The sequence below is a fragment of the Callorhinchus milii genome, unplaced genomic scaffold (assembly GCF_018977255.1).
Source record: "Callorhinchus milii isolate IMCB2004 unplaced genomic scaffold, IMCB_Cmil_1.0 Scaffold5, whole genome shotgun sequence".
In the NCBI taxonomy this organism is placed as follows: domain Eukaryota; kingdom Metazoa; phylum Chordata; class Chondrichthyes; order Chimaeriformes; family Callorhinchidae; genus Callorhinchus; species Callorhinchus milii.
The window spans coordinates 65,367,278-65,381,152 of record NW_024704746.1 but is presented as its reverse complement, the minus strand read 5'-3'; the positions used below and the strand labels follow the sequence as shown (position 1 = coordinate 65,381,152).

The following is a 13,875-nucleotide window of genomic DNA, read 5'->3' as shown; positions in this document are numbered from 1 at the left end:
AGACTCATTACTGGAAAGGCTTCAATATGGAGTCCATTCCTGTATTCCTGTTGTTTCTCACCCAGTCTTCATGGCTTAATTTCCCTTTCTGTCTCATTTTATTCCTGTCGTCTTAAATCTCTTTGCTTTGATTGCGAACCTTTCTGATTCTTTTTTTCTCTCTCTCTGGTGACAAAATCAGCTTGTGTTGGTGTGATTGTGTTTCCTAACTATTGGGGTATTTTTATATCCATTGAATGTACAAAGATTGGAAATATTCCCGAAGGAACTTTTAACTTCAGTAAATCCGGAGAACGGAAGCCAAGCATTGTCTCTTGTACAAAGCCAAGATGTTGGTGTGTACCAACTATCTTCCCTCTTTCACTTCTCCGACTTGTTCACTGAATTTCGGTGTTGAGTTGGTGGTTCTGTTTTAGCAAGGTACCACACATCCCACAAGATTTTCACCCACTTCAATGCTGCATCACTGTTGGGACCTGATGTCGCTAGTCTCTTGGGGAATCTCATTTAAATTATAAAAATTCAAAGTTGAGCCCTCTGAATTCAGCACTCCACTGCTTGAGGAAAGGTCCTTATCAATCTATAATTGGGAGGTGACTATATAACAATTACATTACCTAGGGAGCATTAGGAGGATTAAACTGTTCAGTTTTCCTTGGCTTATTTTTAAGCAGTGGAAGTCTAGAGAAGAATAAATATCTCCTGCATTATCAAGCAGTAATCTGAATGAAATGTCAACTGAATTAACATAGAATTGTTTTTAATGGACATTTGAACTTTAAATGAGATTGCTGCTATAAAATGGTTCATGCATCTATTTTAATAATAAGTTGAGCCCTTTTCTGTTTTTTTTCCCCCTTTTGCTGGTGGCAAATGAATTCGACTTTACTGAGGTGGATTAATTTCAAGTATAAATTTTGCAATTCAACAACAAGATTACATTTGTATAGCGCCTTTCACCTCGGGAGGACGTCCCAAGGCACTGGACAGTGTACAGCATTACAGACCTGAGCTGGGGTCGGGGTGGGGGGAAAGAGAGGGGAGAGGAAGGGGGGTGGCCGATGGCATGGTCGAAGAGGAGGGTCTTGAGGCGGGACTTGAAGGAGGCTAAGGAGGGGGCGAGGTGGAGTGATTGGGGGATGGAATTCCAGAGGTTGGGGGCAGAGTGGCTGAGGGCTCACCCGCCAATGGTGGGGCGGGTGGGTTGGGGGACGTGGAGCAGGCCAGAGTCGGCTGAGCGGAGGGAGCGGGCGGGTTGGTAGGGGTTAGGAGGTCGCAGAGGTAGGGTGGAGCGAGGCCATGGAGGGCTTTGTATGTGAGGGCCAGGATCTTGAACTGGATCCTCTGAAGGCTAGGGAACCAATGGAGTCGGGCGAGAGTGGGGGAGATGGGGAGACGGAGTAACAGAAGTGCAATTATATATTTCAATATTATTGAAATCTAGAGAAAGTAGAACAGCCCTTTTGAGACCAACAGTTTTTAATACTGTGCCGAGTCTAAGGATTGTTAAAATAACTTTAGAAACTTCAGACGTTATTATACTACTATCTACGTTCTCTACATTTCAATAATCTTTCCATTGATATGTTTCCATTAGGTTTCCTTTTGTTTTAAATTTAGCAGGTAATTTGCCAAACCTGCAAAACTCCATTTTCCCAAATTGGCACAGTATTTCAATATTCAGTATTGACGCACACACAGTTTATTGCATATCTAGATGTATTCCATGAGAGAGGAAGTCCTGGTAACTCTTTTGAAGAATGAAGTCAAAGATGCAACAAGTAGTTTAACTTGCTCTGTTTATACTCGGTGGGAAAGTTTATCGCTTTGTTGTTGCGGAGTTGGAATTGCACAAGTTAGTTAGCGTTGCTTTCTTTCCTCCCCCAAATCCAAAATAGAATTCTGATTGGAGTCAGATGGGTGTCGGGTGTTACTTGTTTAGCATTTATCAGGATTAAACTGTAAATTTCTAAGATGCCTGATCTATAAGAATTATTTTAAAAACCTATTTGTTTGAATGCATTTGATTTTGTGGATTTCACCCAGACTTACATCAGATTAAAGTTCTGGACAGTTGAGAGGTGAACCAGTGTTCACGATTAGTTTATATAATATATTATACATGTTTCTTCTGCCGAGATTCAGTATTTCACTTCCCCTTTCCCTTCCAAAATGAAATTAAGAAATCAGTTCCTTAAAACAGTTTGTTCCCGTTGTTGTCTGAAGGATAACTTTCTGGAGTTAGAAATTGTGTGCGCTTATTACCGAAATTACTTTCTATCCCAAATGGCCTTATGTGGGGTTTCAAGTAGTTTATTAATTGGGATTTGCTACTCAATCTGAGAAATTGGCACTTTAGCACAATGCTTTTCATTATATCCATCTCCAATTACTCGATAATGACTCTACAGGTTTTTCCATCTCTTTGAGGAAGGTGTTGTTGGAATGTGATCTGTCCTGGTTTGATTGTTATGTAAATTAAATACTAGCTTTGTTTTCAGATGGCTTGTTTAACCAGTACATCAGTCAACAGGAGTATAAACCCAGGTGGACACAGATCATCCCACAGAGTAGTAAAGGTAAGGATTGTTTTAGAAATATTATGAACGAATGGATTTTATTTTCCTTGTGGCAAAGGCAAAATAATGCCGTTTTAATTTGGAAAAATTTGCCTTCTAACTTAAAACATGCTGTACCTTTTTCAGTGTGATCCAGAGAACATACAAACCAATTTTATCATGTTTAGCTATTTTGTTTGCAGTATTAAGTGACGTAACTCAATGTAGCCAGAGGCAAATGCAGACATCTCCTGTAATTGATCTTGTTTGTTGCTAACATAAGAAAACTTGTAGAAATTGCATTGGATATCAATAAGCAAGGAAGAGCTTCTTGGGTTCAATACACGTTCTGACAACTGTGATTCAGCTTCAATTCTGATTACAAGAGATTGATTTCTTCAAGACATGGAGAACATTGAGAAAATTGGGAAGTCAGGGAGAATTGGTGCGATATTTTGTAATTTTGGTGGACATCTTTGTTAGCTTAATTACTCACAGTGTAAACATGAAGGTTTTCGTCAAGTGCTGGTGAATCTGCCAGTGCTACCCTGGTCCTGATCTTGAGGATCATTATTCACATCTCTAGGATGTTGTGGAGGACATTGTATTGTTGCTTGGATTTCAGTTCAGTATAATAGTATAATAGGCCAGTGAACTTTTTGCGAGATTATTTGATTTGATTCATAGCGCCTTCCCCTTTTACACACCATGGAAAATCTACTATATCCTTTTATTCTGCACTACTGTTCCCAAGCAGATGCACGTCTGTGTTTTTCCTGCTAGGATTTCAGTGGAGGTAGTGCTGGCTTGTAAAACTAATGCTGTGCTGTGCTCATTAGAGCTGTGAAAACCCTTCCGTGGCACAATTATACATGTTGTACTTCAAAATCTCCATGTGGAGAGTGTTTCTGAGCTATGCAACACTGATTTGAATTATTATTGGTGAACGCAATTTGAAATGATTGATCTGGGTAAGTATCATACAGCATTTCGCCCACAAAACATACAGTCAATTCACTTTACAGTATATGCTGTGAAGCACTATATCAACTGCAAGGATTATTATTATTTATCAGGTTAAAAAAATTCTCCCTACCTCCCTTGCATCCTACCCCCAGCTACGCAACTGTAGCTATATCCCTTCTAATACACTAAATAAGATCAATGACCATATTATGATTGGCTCTGGATTATTCATTCATTTTGTAATTAAGTATGGGAACCAGTATTACCCTTCGCAGATGTTTCAAGAGCTTCAATTTTCCTTCAGAGCTATGTTGATGCTTTACAATTTACAGTTTAAACAGCACTGGGTTGGCTTTCATGTTGATACCCTCTTGCATTAGATTGAATTTATAGTTTGTACAATCCAATAACGAATATCGGAGTCTGTTAATACTTGTAGGTTAAGAGCTACAGAATAGTCTTGAACAAGTGTGAAACGTTTGCTTCCCACTCTACCTCTTTTTTCCTCTTTCTGTAATTACTCATATTCGCACCCTACAGATTGCGAAATGAATTGAACATTGTGGTATCCACACCCAAACAAGAGGGAAGGTAGCAAACCCACATTACAAGTTTTATGTCAGTGCCACTCTGGAACTAACAACAGCAACTTGCGTTTATATAGAGCACTTCACACCGGACGGTATCTCAGAGAGCTTGGTGCAAGAAATGCATTGGATGTCTGCTACATTGATGCGGAGTGTCAAGCCTATTCTCACAACCACATTTGTGTTACCTGTATGCACATTGTTACTGCAGAAATACCTCAAGTCATATGTTTTTTTCCCCCATCAGGTGATGGTGAAGACAACAGACCTGGGATGAGAGGAGGTCACCAGATGGTAATTGACGTTCAGACAGGTAAAAATGTTGCACACTAAACCCACTGAACCCTTAGCTTGAAATATTTGCGAAATTGAAGTCGATAACTGGCCTTTGGCATTATTTAATTCTGCAGCTCGTTAACTGGTGAAGTCGAGGTGCTGTTTCAAGCGCTCGGGATTGCTACCCAGTGTGAGCGGCGCAACATAAATCCATGTTGTTGTTAATATTCAGGCTCTTAGGTTAACATTTGAAGTCAGTCCGACCTGTTTCTGTAGTTGCACTGGGTCCCCTTCGATATGGAAGCAACTGTGTCCTTTAATTGGGTGTTAATAGTAGAACAGGGTTGCATCTAGAAATGTAGGAAAACAGGAGGACGAGAGGGCCATTGAGCCTGCTCCGCCAATATTTGCCAGATCCTTTAATCTCAGTGCGCTCTTGCACTTTTGGGGACTCACTTTTCTGAGAAGAAAATGCTGTTACACTGAAGCATAGCTTTCTGCAGCATTGCAAATTTTATGCAAGGTGGAAAATATTGCCTGCCAAACTATATGTACTTGCAAGCAAGAGTCAATTTAAATTTATTTACGGCTGTAGGTAAGATTGTAAAGTAAAACCCTAAACATAAAGCTGCAAGAGCCCACAGCACCGTGTTTACAACAACCCAAGGTAAATGCTAAATTAATTTATTGTTTACAGCTCTTTGTAAATGCTGCAAGCAGACATCTAACACTTGAGTACAAGGTTTCTTCAGCTCTTTCTAGAAGCAGGAGGGTCGATTGAAGATGAGTTTACTCTCAGAGCCCTATGTCCGAGCAAATACTTGAATATTGACTATGAGTACTGTGGAATCAAGCGCTGTTGATGTCCTTATCTTAAAGATTTTCATTTATGTTGACTGCTCTGTCATAATGAGGAATCTTAATGAATTTGGCTCATGCAAACTGTTTGTAAGTAAACAAAAAGACTTCTCAGTGATTGGGGAAAAAAACCTTAAATCATTTAATTTCATGAAATGAAATGGAGAGTTTGGGCTCTCAGCTCGGACATACGGTGAAGTTATTAGTTTGAACCAAGTCAACTGAATCACCCTTGTTGTGTGATAATAATAAATTATGACATTTGATAAAGCGCCTTTGATGTCTAATGATTCAATGTGTTTCACAGGATTTCCTGTAAAGTGTGATGACCATGTATTTTGGAGGTGGACTAATTTGTAGGAATCCATGCATGAATTCTGTGCTTTATTGGTTTAGCTTCGTGGTGGACTGTAACTTGTGACCCATTTAAGTAGTGAATCCGAACGCTCGGTAATTTCAAATTCAGTTAAGTATGTAATGGTATTCAGTTAATTTGCGATCCTACTCTCTTTTTAAGATATGTTTGATTTGGCTGCGTTTTATTCTGCGCCCCGTAGACTCTGTATGAATTAGGGAATTCAGCTTTTGTAAGTCTCCATGTTGTCTGCAAATTTCCCGTTGGTTCTCTCTAAAGAACCATACGTTTTTGGCTTGTTTCAAAGACCATCTGTCCCCCTGCTGACTATTTTTAGCATTACCATGATTCGTGGAATGGCCTGGAATAGACGGGCTGTTGCCAATGACAGCAATACTTATTGACGTCACTTGTAGCACTGGGGCCTGTGCTAGGTAGCAGTTAAGCACAGTAGTAGTAGTAGTAGGAGTTTGCACCGAGGGTGATTTTAGTCCATAATTAAGGAACCTGGACCCCATTTGAAGAATGAATTTTAAAACTTATTCAATCTGTGAAAGAATCCAAGCTGTCTTACTAAATCCCACAATCAAACGTCAGCTTGCAGAAAAATAATTGCGAAGATAATAGTAGCTTTCAAGTAGCAGCTAAGTGTGACCATGGCAGTTGCTGAGTTTCTGTTTCATTTTGTGCAGAAATTGCTGTAGTTTTCAGGTGCACAAATTACTTCAAGACCAATTGGCTTCAATGTCCTTAACATCCTATACCTGTCGTTTGCAAACGCACAAATTTTGATGTAGTTTATGTGTGTAGACTTTAATGCTGAACATCATTTTATTTGATCTCTGGAATCAGTTGAAAATGTAAAATGAACTTCAGTTATTTGCCTACAAATATGTTTACGACACTTGACAATAAAATCCTGTGAAGCTCTTTCAAACGTCTTGACAATGCGATAAGATGTTTTTCAAATGCAAGGATTATTATAAATGTAAGTTGTATTGTGAGTTTGGGGCAAGATCTTACCAAAACAAGATCATTTGTTTTAAAAGGGGGTGATTCGTCAGCAAACATGGCAAGTAATCTGCACCAGAGGTGTTTCATAAATTGCAGTGGTCAACCTAGTTTGCAATATTAAAATCATAGAGTTGACATGACACGTTCTGATCCAGTTGCGAAAAGTGCAACCAACTGCGTCCAACTGACACGCAGATGAAAAAGGTTGATTGTGGTCATGTTTTTTTTGGGGGGTGGGGGGTAAAAATAAACTATTGCAAAATGACACATTCGTCTTCAGCCACAAGTCGTAAGAGTACTTTTATAAAATTTAACTTGGACAAATTGTCCAAATTAAGCGCAGTTTAGAAAAGTCAAACAGTTGCAGATAATCGCACAAGGAATTGATAGTCTTGTCTGCTGACGTTCACAGTTGTGTTGAGTTCTCCAAAAAGGAAATGAAAACGCTGCCAGATTTTGTGTTCAATAAAGCTGTTGTGATGTTACACAGTTTTGTTAGCTGTGAGAATTTATGCACAGAGGCCCTCTTCTTAAGTTGAAACACTAGGAGTCTGTTAGTGAAGGTAACGAACTGTTGTAACCTTCTTTAAAACACAATGATCCAAACTTTCCCCCCCCCCACCCCCCCTTTTGGTTTGTTTACTGAAGTAAAAGGGGAATATGTCACATAGAAGAGATCAAATAATTGCCCTTTGAGCTGATTATAGCTTTTGGGAGCAACTCTAGTATGTTTCTCTGAAATAGTGTGCACAAGACTGCACATGGAAGGAAAATGGTGAACATTTATCTACATTTATCTGTTCAAAGAAATTTATATTTTGAGGTTTTTATTCCCCTCCTGTTGCAGGGGCAGAGCTGGTGTTTTTTGTAATGATTCTTAGTCTTATTTTCTGTAGCAAAATTATCAACTTTTAAACTAATGTATTGATGGATATTGAAGAATTCAGACTTTCTCAGCAGGTATCCAACTCTGTCGATCAGTTTTCTTTTAGAAAAAAAGAATTAAAATTGCTCATTATAAGAGAAACTGCTTAAAAAAAACCTTCCTCTGTCTTCATTATTCATTAATTGCTGTAATATTTGTTGGTAATTCAGTATGTAATTCTGCACCTCCCCAGTGGACCGGTTGTACCTATTTAATTCCTTCTCAAGTAACGTGGAACTGATGAGTTTGATGTATTTTTCCTTAACTCTTTACTTTAAACCTATTTTGTGGTTTCTCCCACAAAGTACACAGTCACACACTTTACAGTATGCTCTGTGAAGGGCTTTATGACGTCTCAATGATGTGATGAGGCCCTTTATCAAATGTAAGAATTATTATTGTAAACATCAACCAAATGTGAGCAGTTTAAAGCTGTTATGCTAGTTGCAGTCTATGCTGTTGCATAAGTATATTTTTACAGATTATATAATGACAATCCTAATATTAGTGCTCCTATCACCATGTGTCTTGGAAAAAGCTATAAAACTCTTCAGCCATCTAACAAGTTCTTTGCATTATATAGTTCTTCTTCCTAGTCATCTCTAAGATGGAAACTCAGTTCTGTGCCAAGGTCCCTCGAGCTGGAGGAAAACTGAGCTAAATTTATAGCATTGTATTAAATGAGCTGTGGCTTTAAATAGCTCTCTTCTCTGCACTTAGCCAATCTAAGAAATGGAGGAACTTGAACAACATCGGCGGAGGTTTAGGATGATTGATCCAAAGGATTATTATTATTATTGTGGCCAAAATAAACGATTGGGTTTTTCAGGAAAATTTTATGTAAAATTTCAAAAGGTAGTAATTTCAATGGATAAATTGATGTTTTTTTTCATAGCTGTTAAAACATTGATCACAGCATTCTCCATCATGGTGTCAGCCCAGATCAGTTGATAGCAGCACTCTTAGGGTCAGAAGTTTGTGGGTTCAAGCCCTGTGTCAGGACATCAGGATTTTGGGGCCCATAGTCTATGGTGGCACTCCAGTCCAGTGTTGGATTGCCTGAGATGCTGTCTATTGGATGACATGTTAAAACAGGGTAGGATCTGCCTGTTTAGGTGGATGTTAAATATCTCCTGACGCTATTTGAAAACAAGCAAGGATTTTCTCCCAGTGTCCTGACCAACAATCCTCCAGATAAATGGTTCATTCATTTCATGGCTATTTGTGGGACATTGTGTGCAAATTAGCTGCCTCATTCACCTACAAGTTCAGCCACTGCACTTTATATGAACTTTGTGAAGCACTTTGAGACCTTCTCAACACTTCAAATGCAATGCATTATAAATGTATTATAAGTGCCGCATATTATTGTAAGGTGAAGCAAAGTTGGACCATTTTAGGCAAAAAAAATCCAAATTTTCAGGAGCAAATTTCTGAATAATTGTTTTTTCTTTGCAGAAACTGTATATTTATTTGGTGGTTGGGATGGGACGCAGGATTTAGCAGATTTCTGGGCGTATACTGTCAAAGAAAACCAGTGGACTTGCATATCTAGAGACACAGAGAAGGAGGTAAGTCAGCATTTTTACATTGTAAATAAAAGCTGCATAAGTATAATGTGACTAGAGGGGAAAAATATCAGGCCATAATCTAATTCTTCTTGAGAACAGTTCTATGTGTTCCGAGACACTACCCCACGTGACGGACGCAATATATACACAAGTTGTTGTGAAATGTTTGCTGAAATATTTGGTGTCCTGGTTAGACCTCATAGAATTCAGAATGAATAGTTTTTGAGTGTCTTTCTAACTGAGAACGAGATCGTACCTTTTTAAATTACTCTTTTTCCGGTCATCCTACTCTAAGATCTGATATTACAGGTATCGATCCGTATTAAAGCTTTGGACAGGTTTCCAGTGAGGTTTTTTGTTTTTAAAGGGTACTTAAAGTGTATGTTGCCTTGATGATTTGCCTCCATGACATCCGCTTCATTTCTGATTGATCTCTCTGTAAAGTGCTGTGAGGCTTTAGCGAAGGGCATTATTTGTTTTAACAAAGTTGCTATTTTTGGTGGAACCCAAAAGTTATGAAGTTGACAGATTTACACTGTAATATTGGGGCTCCCAGTCTTAATTGTCAAACTGCCTGAAGAGCAGAAGTGAGTGGTTGTGTCATGTAAAGACACAAATTTTAGTCAATTAAATAATGCTGCTTATCAAAAGCTTTGCATTCCAGAGGTTTGAATTTGGTGGAAAGATTCATTGATGCACACTAATGCCCAAGATAATAAGCAAGTCTGTTCAGAACTAGCGAAAGAATACTGTTCTTTATCATTGTTGTTACACAATCCTGAGTTTCTCTGGTCTTGGGCAATCTCAAATGTTGGTTCAGCTCTGCACTGTCAACACAAACATTAATAGGGTGCTTGATCCCGGATGTTCTCAAATCCAATTTCCGTGCGCTGTGTACTGATTCCAAGTAACCCAAGCAGATTTTCCAGTGCTGAACAGAACTCGTGTAAAGATTAGGGCCACAGCAATTCTAAATCAGTGTTACAATTTTTTNCATTATCAATTTGCAGGAAGTTGTTCACAAAATTGAGAAACTGACATAGAGGTGCAGTCAAACCTGTTCAAGCAAATACCCCCATTCAGCAACCACCCCCTGTTAACAACCGTTAGCACACCAACAAACCCTTACTTAGAGGCCACCTTTAACAACAACTATAATAATAAATAATAATCCTTGCACTTGATATAGCGCCTTATCAGATCATTGAGGCACCTCAAAGCGCTTCACAGGATATACTGTAAAGTGGATTGACTGTATTTTGTGGGCGAAATAAACCCTTATATAAAGGCCACTTTGGCACAGTCCCCTGAGAGGTTGTTGAAGGCTAGTTTGACTGTATTAAAGTGAAATTTAGAGACTAATTCTATGATTTGTACCTAGAATCCAAATTTTGAGGTAAATGTGTGGTAAGTGAGGGTAATGGTTTGAAGAATGTGAATTGGTTGAATATTGGTTCGTGGCCTGCAACTATTTGTTGACATTCCTCAGTGCTTGATATTTGAGGTAGCTATAAACCTGAATTGAGACCAAGCATCTGAAGGGTTGCCCTGAGTACCTTTTGCGTTTGTTTAGTTTCGTATAAATATACTTAAATATACTGTTGGAAAGCAGTTCATGAAATTGTAAACCTCGCTTAAATTTCAAGAGTCTAAATGAATTGCCTCATTTTGTGTTAATGGTCAGGTTGGTAGGGAGTCAGCAGGTCAGAGAGGTAGGAGGGGGCAAGGCCATGGATAGCCTTAAAGGTGAGGACGAGGATCTTGAACTTGATCCTCTGGGGGATGGGGAGCCAGCGGAGTCGGGCGAGGGTGGGAGTGATGGGGTCCCGGAGCCTGGTGCGTGAGCGTACACGAGCTGCAGAGTTTGGGATGATCTGCAGCTTGTGAAAGGAAGAGTTGGGAAGGCCAATGAGGAGGGAGTTCCCGTAATCAAGCCTTGAGGTAACGAATGCATGGGTGAGGGTTCGACAGCCTGAGGGGTGAGGCAGTGGCGATTAGCAACGTTTATTTTATGCAGCTGGCACCACCAATTTTAAATCTGGCAATGACTGAAAATGCCTTTCGTTGGCAAGACTATTGACCAGATGAAAGCCGTGGCTCCCGTCTACATCATTTCACTTGTGTCTCAGACCTCAATACCCTTGACTGACTTCTCCCTCAAACTCACTGAACCAATGCTCAACTTTAGTGTTGGGTTTGATCCTCAGCCCTCCTTCCTTCACATTGACCAAGACCGCTTTTGTTCTTGCCACATTGCCTGCCTCAGTCTGTCTCACATGAAACGCTGCCAACATCCTCAGTCGACCACAGCCCATCACCCCAATCTTCGCCAGACTTGCTGGCTTCCTGGCTCCTAATGGATCAACTTCAAGGTCCTTGATCATATTTATAAATCGTTTCACACCTTAGCATCTCTATCGCTGGGATCTTTACTTATTCCATTCTCCTGCTCATTCCGCCACTCGGCAAACTCTGGCCTCAACCCCAACATCGGTGGCCGAGCTTTCAGTAAGTATAATAAAAGTTTACACTTATATAGCGTCTGTTATGCTGGGAGGACATCCCAAGTGCCTCGTACATCCCAACCCTCTGGAATTCACTCCCTTTTATCTCTCTGTCTCGTTATTTCCCCTTTTATCTGCCTTTAAATCCACCTAGAAGCCTAGCCTAGGGGTCAGACTCCGCTACTGTCAAGCGCTCCGGGACGCCACCCTGCGTGAAGGGCGTATATAAATCAAGTTTTTGTTGTAGCTCTTCAACTGTACCTCCTGCCCCCTCTCCTCTCCCTTGCTTGCCACCTGACACTGACACTGAAAAGCTCTGTGACGTTATCCTATGTGAAGGGTCCTATATAAATTACAATTTGTTGTTGAATATTCTGTGAGATCACAGGTAATCACTCGCACCACTTAAGTTCTAGTCAAAATCCCATACAAAGTGAAACTTTACTAATTACCAGAAAGTTAAGCTTACACTTCTGAAGCGTTCCAACAACCACAGCATGTTTGCTTTGCCCATAAGTTTCAATTTGCTCTGCCACTACCTCATCTTCACACAACAGTATTAAACGGTGTGATTACTGCAGATTTATTGAGAAAAATTAGCATTTGATCAGCGTGCCGTTCACAACGAACATTATAATTTTAAGTATCGTGTTTAGTGCATTTTCGAGCGCATTTCAGTACACGTAATAGTCTTTTCTGCCAGCATGTTTGTATTACACTGGATTACTGTGAGGGTGAATGCAGGAAAAACACTCGCTCTGCTTCTGGAAATGTATTTAAAACGTGCGTTCTGTTTTGGCCCTCAAAAGTAGGGGGGAGTCCTTTATTTTGTTTTACGCCAGTCAGACCAGAGTGGTAAAAGGTATATGTTAAAGCTTGCTTGGACAGTCTGAAAGTTCTTTGTGGTTGTGAGCCCACACACTACAATATTTTCCTGAGATTGACATCGAACTGGCTGGCTGAAAGGTCATAAGGATCACTCGTGTACGAAATGGAAAAATTCCCACTGGCACAGTGAGGGAGAGAGATACTCTTCTGAGATTGGCTTTTTGACGGATCAAGAGCGGAGGAGCGTTGTTGTGTACAAGATATTAATTAAAAAAAGTCAGCAGATTCCTGGCAATCTGCATCTTCAGTATTTACGCAATTTTTTTTTTTTGCCTTCGTTTTAACGGAGAATGGAAATCCAAGGGAGCATCTTTTGTTCTAAGTGTTATTTTTCAGAGGAAAACAATGTTGTTGCCCCTTTCTTTTTGAAAAAGAACACGTCTCTTTAATTACCTGCACTGACAGTGACCCTCGAGTCGTGTCGTCTCTTCCTACTAAGCCATTCATCGGCTAGAATGGAGTAGTTGCTTGTGAATACATAATAACCCTTGCATTTGATATTTAGCCTTATCACGTCGTTAAGATATCTCAAAGCGCTTCACAGAATCCACTGTAAAGTGAATTAATTGTACATCCTGGTGGCAAAACGTGGCAGCCAATTGCACAAGGCAATTGCAAAATCCCTGGGGTATGACTAATCTGGTCTGAGCATCAATCTGGAGCTTTAGGCCCTGGGAAATGATTGGGTACTTGGAATCTCCTGCTTACAGCATGTCTTTCCAGTATCTTGGGCTGCAGTTTCCTGTAGAGCTGCTGCATAACTTATAGGAGGAAAAGGGGCTTCTCAGTTTAACATCATTGGACCCTAGAAAGATAAGATAGGTACTTGAGGTCTCCATACAAGTCCCTTTGGTTGAAACCTGCAGATCCTTTCTATTAACTGTTGTTTCCTTCCCTAAACGGAAAGAGGAGCACTTTGAACAAACGGCGATAATAATAGTAATCCTTGCTTTTGATATCGCTCCTTATCACATCGTTTAGACGTCTCATAGTGCTTCACAGGATGCACTGTAACGTGGATTGACTGTATTTTTTGTGGGTGAAACGCGGCAGCCAGTTGCGCACAGCAGTGTCCCGCAAACAGCCAAGGAGTGAGTGACCAATGATTTTATTTTGGGGTATTTTTAGTCAGGACACCGGGAGAAACTCCATTCTCGTTTAAAAAAAATAGTGTGTGCAAACCAGTTTAGTATACTACTTGAACATATGTATTATATTTAACATCGTCAAAATCATGGCAGTATGCAAGATAAGCTTTACATTCCTGTTCAGTTTGTTGAAGAAACTGCACACTTTTATTGCAGTTTGCTGCTGCTGCTGTTTTGTTCGGCTTTCTGGCTCAGCATATGGAAATAATTCCTGACTGTTTGTTC

General features: G+C 39.9%; 1 protein-coding gene across 2 annotated transcripts in view; it reads left to right on the top strand.

The window, feature by feature from the left end:
* The window catches only part of mkln1 (muskelin 1, intracellular mediator containing kelch motifs), a 64,458-nt gene that overhangs the window by 18,359 nt on the left and 32,224 nt on the right, over nucleotides 1–13,875 (top strand). For both annotated transcript variants that reach the window (XM_007890829.2, XM_007890828.2), the window contains exons 7-9: nucleotides 2,502–2,579; nucleotides 4,359–4,424; nucleotides 8,998–9,110. In XM_007890829.2, the coding sequence (XP_007889020.1) occupies nucleotides 2,502–2,579; nucleotides 4,359–4,424; nucleotides 8,998–9,110 (257 nt within the window). The remainder of the gene's footprint in view (nucleotides 1–2,501; nucleotides 2,580–4,358; nucleotides 4,425–8,997; nucleotides 9,111–13,875) is intronic.